This window comes from Helicoverpa zea, chromosome 30, assembly GCF_022581195.2.
Source record: "Helicoverpa zea isolate HzStark_Cry1AcR chromosome 30, ilHelZeax1.1, whole genome shotgun sequence".
NCBI classification, from domain to species: Eukaryota; Metazoa; Arthropoda; class Insecta; order Lepidoptera; family Noctuidae; genus Helicoverpa; species Helicoverpa zea.
The window spans coordinates 975,002-983,847 of record NC_061481.1 but is presented as its reverse complement, the minus strand read 5'-3'; the positions used below and the strand labels follow the sequence as shown (position 1 = coordinate 983,847).

General features: G+C 35.1%; 1 protein-coding gene across 1 annotated transcript; it reads right to left on the bottom strand.

The window, feature by feature from the left end:
* Window positions 1-1,037: 1,037 nt before the first annotated feature.
* Window positions 1,038-6,949, bottom strand: LOC124644640 (protein LSM12 homolog). The gene is made up of 3 exons (XM_047184132.1): window positions 6,494-6,949; window positions 5,195-5,332; window positions 1,038-3,342 (listed from the first exon to the last, which is right to left on the bottom strand). Exons 1-3 carry the CDS (start codon window positions 6,794-6,796, stop codon window positions 3,223-3,225), a joined length of 561 nt encoding a protein of 186 aa, XP_047040088.1. The 5' UTR covers window positions 6,797-6,949; the 3' UTR covers window positions 1,038-3,222.
* Between the last annotated feature and the right edge of the window lie 1,897 nt (window positions 6,950-8,846).

Sequence of the window (8,846 nt, the reverse complement as noted above, 5' to 3'; positions counted from 1 at the left end):
CCCAAAACAAAAATGTGAAAGGTTGCCAAGTTCGATAATATGGGAATGCTTCGCCTATAAAAGAAGTGAGATCTGAATAAGTACCAAGTTCCATACAAATACCTCAGTTAAAAACAATTACTTTTTAATGATGTTACTTGGCAAGTTTTAATAGAAAATTATATACTCGATTCATTGCGTTTAGTAGGTTTATAACAAGGTGTGTGAAAACTTGCCAAGAACCATCATCAAAAAGTAACTATTTTTAACTGAGGTATTTGTATGGAACTTGGTACTTATTCAGATCTCACTTCTTTTATAGGCGAAGCATTCCCATATTATCGAACTTGGCAACCTTTCACATTTTTGTTTTGGGTGGGATTTTATTTTATTTTATACTGACAGATTACCACCATCGTACTGTTTTCACGATGGGTTGTTCCGCAGTTTTGTAAATGGTTTACTAACGACTGTAAATCTATTAGTATTCACTGTTTTCTTGTTATGTGGTTGCAAGTCGCCATGCTCCCTTAGAGGGTATTGCTTGCGGCAGCGTCGGCGGTCGAGTTGCCTCCCTCCCTCAAAAATGTGCGAGGGGGGCGATGGCTGATCCTCGCGTTATGCTCGTGAACGGGTGCTGCTTGTGGCACCAGGGGCCCGATTCCCCTAATTTTACTTAAGCGACATACAATTCACATTCGACTGCGATCCAATCACGACTCGATTACGATTGAAGCGTAGTGGCATTCCACTATTTTTTCTTTGAAATAAACGTTTTTGACCAAATGGCAGACCAATCGAATGGCGTTGGAATACGATTGGTCTAACATTAGTAGCAGAATGCCCGCTAAGGTTAAAACTGCTATTGAGATTCAATTTCTATTCAATTTTGACATTATCAACTTAGCAGAATCGAGCCCCAGTTCTCAGTGTTAGGTAGCCCATTTATAGAGGAAGGCTACAGACTACCTTTTATCGGATTGCACGATGTACCTGTTACCCATGAGACGCGGGTAAAACCGCTGACGGAAGTTAGCGATAAAATAAAACACGTTGAGCAAGTTTTTCGTTTTTTTTTTAATAATTTTTCACTATTACTTAATCCAACAATATATAAAAAGTATTACTATATACTTTAACTCCAAGTAAGATGTTAAACTGTATGTCTTGTATATAAAGTTCAATTTTGAACGAATTACTAAACTTCAGATTTTTAATGGCGCGTAAATTTTGACAGCTAAAAGAAGATGGCGGAATATTTCGTAAAATTGGTAAAATATCTTTTTATTGAAAGAATTGATAAGTTTTTATACTATATTAATATTTGTGAAAGACCAAATATTACTTTAAGAGTATTAAATTAAAATTAATTTTAAAATGCTGCAAGTAAGATAACAAATGGTTGAAAATAAGCGCTTATGGTGAATTTCTATAACCAACCTAACCTAATCAAATTGAAATCATTTCAAAATTGAACTTTATTCATCCAAAAAGGTACAGACAGCTGCAAGTTGTCTTTCGGAGTTTAGAAGAAAACTAAGAATTTTGTAGAAAGAAAGGGAAAACAATATTTTTTTGGATTTCAAATTTGAAAAACAATACATAATTTTGGAATTCTTATACCTTGGGCTCAAATAGACTGTCAATCGATACAGATAAAATACAGGGTGCTTGAAAAAGCAATATAAGGATCAAACATGATGTATAAACTAATAATTTTGAAAATAAATAGGACACTCATCAAGATTTTAAGATGTTCATTAAAAAGAATGTTGTCTACATCCTGTATTTAAATATTGCTTTTTAAACCATCCTGTATACAAGTGTACTCTATTTTATCTGTACCAATAATTCATTTCTTTCGTATTTATTAAAACAACTGATATTGAATATAATTTTGGATGACTAAAATTACCAAATGACTATGGAGAATTCATTGAAAAAAATAATTTAAAAAATGTATTGAATAAGAATATTGAAATTATTCAAAATCAGTTATTTTAATAGTACAGAAAATACACATTTGGTGGTAATATCAGTGTCAAACTGAAGAAAATTTGCTGTCAAAACGCCATTTTGAAAAATTGTCAAAAAAAACAAAAAATGTAATTTTTACATCTTGGTAAGATCGAAATATAGACTTTTAAATGGTTGTGGAGCATTCAAAATCGACAAAAAAAATTCATGAACTGAAAAATAAATAAATATTATTTAGCAAGTTTCGGATGGCACGTTAAACTGTAGGTCCCGGCTGTCATTTGAATATCTTTGGCAGTCGTTACGGGTAGTCAGAAGCCAGTAAATCTGACAGCCTGACCTAGACTGCAAGTTGACCACAACACAATAAATACGTCTTGATAAGACTGTCATATTTACCGGCTTCTGTCTACCCATAACAAATATCAAAGATTTTCAAATGACAGCCGGGACCTTAATATGCCTTCTTAAACACAGTCATTGGTCTCCAAGATGTACTTAGAAAGTACATACAAACTTAGAAAAGTTGCATTGGTACTTGCCTGACCTGGGATCAAACATACTCATACTTGAGACGTTGGTTTGTTACCTACTAGGCTACCAAGATTTCTAGTTTGCAGTACATCGAAAAAAAAACGACTTCTTATTTTTGTTTATGGCTCCTTCTTTGATATATCGAAGATTTTGCCAACGTCAAGGTAGGAAATGACACTGATCAGTTTTTTTTTTTTTTAAGAAGAATAATATCTAGTGTAGACTGTCAGTGTTTGTAAAGCTGAAAACGGGGGACAAAACATTTTTTTCTTCCGAATAACTGACATGATTTTTAAATAGAATGTTTGTGAAAATAATACTTTAAAAGAGTGTCTATGGAGTTTCTTGCCGGCTCTTCTCCATGAGACCAACTTTTTGGAACCATGCAATTAATTAATGTGAAGTTTCATAAGAGCCTGCAAAGGCCTATCTATACTAATATTATAGAGCTGAAGAGTTTGAGTGTTTGTTTGTTTGAACGCGCTAATCTCAGGAACTACTGGTCCGATTTGAAAATTTATTTCAGTGTTAGATAGCCCATTTATCGAGGAAGGCTACTTTTTATCCCGGTACGGGAAGTAGTTCCCACGGGATGCGGGTGAAACCGCTGGCAGAAGCTAGTATGTAAATACTTTGACTAAACTAAATGAAAGATTTTTCTCTACTACCTGGTTTTTGTTTAGTTTTTCAAAATAGCGTTTTGACGTGTTGTTCAATAAATAGTATTAAAGTCTACTGGTGTTGGCTCGAGTTGGGGCCTGCATGGTCGCGGTGATCACGCCAGTGCCGCTCTACGAATTTCTTTATATAATTGTAAGGTTTGGAATCTTTCTCACCTATTACGTTGTCGACCTGCGGAGAGAGATAATATGTTGGGTTATTATTTAATTATAATGTTTCCAAGTACCTAGTTCCTTCTTGATGTTATCAGTACTAATAGAATAAAATTAAATTATAAATTTAAAAAAACCCCCGACCCAAAAAAAGTACGCAATTAGTATGACAAAAGGTTAAAAACGCTAAACCCAATAAAAAGCAAAAAATAACTTTTAACACTACGTAAGTACCAACTAAAGCATGTCAGACTAAACTAAATTTTGTCGTGTCGGGGGACCGCTCTAATTTATTAGCCTAACGTTAAAAGTAATTAAGTATATACTACTTATAACTGTGTATATAATTTTGTTTTATACGAATGTTGTAATTAGCTAGGTATCATTTGATTTATGTAAGTATTTTTGAAGGTAAAAGCGGTCCCCCGACACGTCAAAATTTAGTTTAGTCTGACATGCTTTAGTTGGTACTTACGTAGTGTTAAAAGTTATTTTTTGCTTTTTATTGGGTTTAGCGTTTTTAACCTTTTGTCATACTAATTGCGTACTTTTTTTGGGTCGGGGGTTTTTTTAAATTTATAATTTAATTTTATTTCATGCTTTTGAAGGAGCTCCTTAATTTTTCCTTCTTTCAGTTAATTTCTTTTATTTTAAGATGGGGTCGCTCTATGCGATCTCGGCCAAAGGATGCTGTTTAACAATCCTCATAACATACTGGCTCTGGGAGAATTGCACAGATTGAGGAAACATAAACCTTTAGTAATTCTAGATTTTCAGCGAAGATATAAATCGGTTTATCCGTTTCATTCCGGCATTCCAGGGTTTCATCCGCCACATCCTATTTCCAGTATCAGGTTCTCGTCAATTGAAGAGAACTAGTCAAGACAAATTCAACGAGCCTAAACTCGATGGGTTTACTAAAAGGCAGTTCAGGGTTACGTCTCCTACCTTCGTGCCCTAACAGCAGACCAGCTCAGTGGTTCCAGAAGACATTAGTGTTTCAAATTTCGGATCCCACACATGCTTGCAAGTAAACTGAGTGTAACATTCCTCTCACACCTAACAAACGAGCTGATGACCTTGAAGACCTGAACCGATTTCCACCAAACATAGCTAAGAACACTCCCGAATGACACTCCTTTTAAACAAAAAAAACCGCATTACAATCGGATCATCCGTTTGGGAGCTACGATGCCACATACACACACACACACACACACAGACACGTCAAACTTATAACACCCCGTCGTTTTTGCGTCGGGGGTTATAGTTCGGCCATTCAGAGAATGCGTTCCTGACACGTCGCGATTGAACTGACGACGTAACTTTGCAATGGCGTTGCAGTTACGATAAAAATATTTTTGCTGGTTGTTTACCGTTTTAACAATTGAGGAGCATTAAAACAACATTATTATATCAATAATCAATGAATGTAGTTACGTCGTCAGTTCAATCGCGACGTGTCAGGAACGCATTCTCTGAATGGCCGAACTATAATAAATAGAAAACATTTGTTTGTACTCTACAGGCTTCGATACTTCCATTTGAAAAATTCCTTCACTGTCAGAAAGGAACACTGTTCCTGAGTAACATAAGCCATATTTTATCTCAGTATGTGCAGTAGTTCCCTCAAGACGCGGGTGAATCCGTGGGAATTCGGCTAGTAGCATATAGATTTGAAACTGCTAAGCAGATTTTTATGAAAGATGCCAAAGAATCATTTGTTTTTCCATTTAAATGCTATGATGCCATACATAGCGATACAAAATAAGAATGAGAATATCCCTCACTCTTTCATGTTACAATGGCTGAACCATGAAATATGCAATTTGGCATCAAGGGCATAACATAGTTCAAAATAATATAATTACCTTATATGGAGGTGTGATAATAACTTCGTTATATACTCGGATGTTCTGTCCGGCCCAGGAGACATCGTCTATAACGCGAGCAATTGCCATGAACAAGCGTTGACCCTCAGGGTCTAGGCATGCTGAGAGTGCTGATACCTGGAAGAGGAAGTACCGGTTATATTGAGCAAAGGTTTGAAGCAAGGAGGATTGTGTAAAGAAACCTTTTATGAACTTTCCCCGCATCTGACACACAAGAATCTGAATCATATGATATCTAGTCAAATTAAATACTTTAATTGAACAGTCAGAAATGACTACTTTTTAATCAACTTCTAAATAAGGTATCAATTCTGATGTTTGTATTTATTTTTGCAATTAAAATGCAAACTGGAAGCCAACCCCAACATAGTTGGAAAAATGGCTCGGAGGATGATGAATTAAAATGCAAACTATTTCACAAATTTGTCACTAAGTATACAGATTCTTCATACTGTAACTTGTGCTACACAAAATTATAAAAATGTCATCAAAACAATTTATATTATTTTAAGATGCATTACGACTATATCAAGTTATAGTTCGGCCATTCAGAGAATGCGTTCCTGACACGTCGCGATTGAACTGACGACGTAACTACATTCATTGATTATTGATATAATAATGTTGTTTTAATGCTCCTCAATTGTTAAAACGGTAAACAACCAGCAAAAATATTTTTATCGTAACTGCAACGCCATTGCAAAGTTACGTCGTCAGTTCAATCGCGACGTGTCAGGAACGCATTCTCTGAATGGCCGAACTATAGTTCTTATAAATTTGTCTGACACCCATTCTAATTTACTAGTAAAACTAAGTTATTTTGTGTTTTAAACAGTATTTTGACTGTTTTGACTGACTGTTCGGGATATTTTGAACACAAACAATGAAGGGATAACATAAAGAAACAAAACTTTAAATCATTCATAGTACAATTTGTGCTGGTCTGATAGAAATATTCTATTAGACCTACTTTAGCCAATAGGTTAGGCAGAGGTGTAGTTTAGTAAACATAATTTTGTCATTTCAATTATGGATACCTAATTTATTTTTATAATATTTTTTGCATCAGGACTAGCTTTATTGCTTATATTAGTCTCAAATACAGTTAATATTGATATAATTCAAGTACGAAAGTCTTTCATACCGAATTGAGGCCAAATTATGTAAACAAAAATCCAAAATTTCATCACCCAAAAAAAAAACCACGTTTTTTTTTTATTTTTCCCACAAAATACCGCGAAACACTAAAGAGGTCAAACAGAGAGGTTGCATACTCACTAATCTTCTCTTATTCTCTATTGAATTTCGAACTCGTGTGTTTAATCTGTGAAGATTGAGGGATTGTGGAGGCTCGGGCGCCGTGGTCACCTCTCTTTTGATTTGCACGTCACTAACCAACGATAGATTCACAATATTAACGTCGTGGCGTTTGGGATTACCGCTCGAAGATGGACATTTGAGTATCAGCATCTTAGTCTGCGGATCAAACGCAAGAACCTCTCCTTCGATACTTTCGTTGTAACATGTTCGCGTAGCAACTATGCTGCCGATTGTAAAGCAGTCCGACACGACAGTGGACATTATAATACCCCGTTTCAGTTGTTCACACGGTGGAAATCAATTTCATGTAGCGTTCGAGTTGTATTCGATCGGTGGAAATGTGAAAATATGTTTTGTTACGATCCGAATGAGAGGACGTCCGCCATTGAAACTTTGACAGATGTACACAGATTATATTTTAGTGAAGTTTATGGTTTTGCGTTTAGTTTAGGTTGTGCGTTTTATTTCTGCACTTTAGTTGTAAAAATGAGACGAGAAAAACCGAATAATTTGTTAAATATTCTTATCTGGAGATTTTTTTTTTTTTCAAATAATAAACAGTATTTTAGCATCAGGTATGATAATTTTGTACTACTGTCAACAAAAATTCATTAATTTCAGGGAATAAAACAATGACATGGTGCTGTAACTGTATTTGATTATTAAAAATTTAAAACTATGAATCTGACCTGCTATTTCATCGTGTCCGGGTTAAGAAGTAACATCTGATAAAGTAATTGGATCTTGTATGGGCTATCGATGTCCATCTTCCTGTTCAAACAAAAAGCCAACGTAAATAAGGCCCACCCCGTGAGATGGCTCCTTTTAATTCTGGATCACAAATAGCAATTTTTTGTTAACCAAATAAATATGCGACGCTACAATGCGTAAATTCATGACGCAGAGGATGACTCATCTATCAGGGTCACTCTCTATTCACTCACTTTCAAAGCCCTAAGGAAAGGCAATCCGACACCACCGGCTCGAGGGTTTTAACTTTTTTAAGGTAGAAACAAAGTTTCTGAGCCCTTACAGTGGGTACAAACAATAAAATGTTTCCTATTTGTATTCTTTATTAATTGTCCCTTCCACGGGACTATAGACCTGTAGATTTTTGGGAGGCGAACGTGGGGCCGAAGCCCTTTTGAGACAACTTTAATGAATTGGTGACTCATTAATTGTCCTATTATAAACATGTATTAAATTGGTTTTGCTAGACTTACTTATTGGTATATTATTCAGCCATATTCAGTTTTCAAAAGGTCCTTTGGAGTGAACCAATCTTGCAACATGTTAACCATTGATGTTCTTCTTTATTATAGACTTATTTATGTTTTTGTCGAAAGAGATCGAAACTTAGCTACAGCTGTTTAGGAATTTTAGGTATGAACGTGGATAGATATAGGTACAGGAAGGGGACACGCACGACCAAAGAAACGATGGATGGATTGTGTGAAAGACGATATGGCTAGAAAGAATGTTACTTGAGAGATGATGGCAGATAGAAGAGTATGGAAGAAGACTTGCTGCACCGACCACAAATTAAACTAGAATAATGGCTTTTAAGATGAATTGGCTAAATTGAAGTAAAGAAAACGGTGATAGCAATAACGTGGCACAAAGTAGTTAGAAATGCTATTTTCTTCCAGGGCATTTTTGCTTAATTAAGTTAGGAGATTGCACTAGGTTTTAATTGCTATTTCAGTCCGGTTATGGATTTTTTGGACTTTATTTTGAATTGGATTAACGGTTTTTGATATTAGCGGTTTGACTGACAGATATTGTAAGCTTCTGACACTGACATATATGTTTACAGAAATGTTGTCAGTATATAAATGATTTTTGATTGCAAAAGGTTTTACGTGTCCATTTCGACCGCGCGGCCACCTCATAATTTTTGATGAAACTTTGCCAGGAATTAGTAGTAATTTGTTACTTTTCACTCCTCTTTTCCTGAATTTGTTACAAAAAAAACCAAGACGCTATGACAAAGAACAGTTGGCCGCTAGAACCGCCACTTGCCGTAGTCATCGCCCGTGATTACTCAGAAACTATACAATGCAGATAGACGAATGATACATCAAAAGAAAGGTCTTAATTTGTTAATTTTGTTACAAAAATAAAAAAGGTCAAAACGTAGATAAACAAAAAGTTATGCAATGTTAAGTTTTCAGGTTGTGAGTAGGTAAGTATATCACCGTAGGTACCAAATTAATAGAGGCTAATGTGTATAGAAAATGAGTCTTTAATTTGTTACAGCGAAAAAAGACAAAAAAATACTAGAAAGTAGGTTCAATAATATGTTAGAGTC

Bases quoted from the DNA above. Each gene is read 5' to 3' on its own strand.
- LOC124644640 (XM_047184132.1), bottom strand. From the start codon at position 6,796: ATGTCCACTGTCGTGTCGGACTGCTTTACAATCGGCAGCATAGTTGCT. The intron at 5,333-6,493 runs GTGAGTATGCAA...TTCCTCTTCCAG, and splicing joins TAGAGAATAAGAGAAGATTA to GTATCAGCACTCTCAGCATG. The intron at 3,343-5,194 runs GTAATTATATTA...CTCTCTCCGCAG, and splicing joins TTATCACACCTCCATATAAG to GTCGACAACGTAATAGGTGA.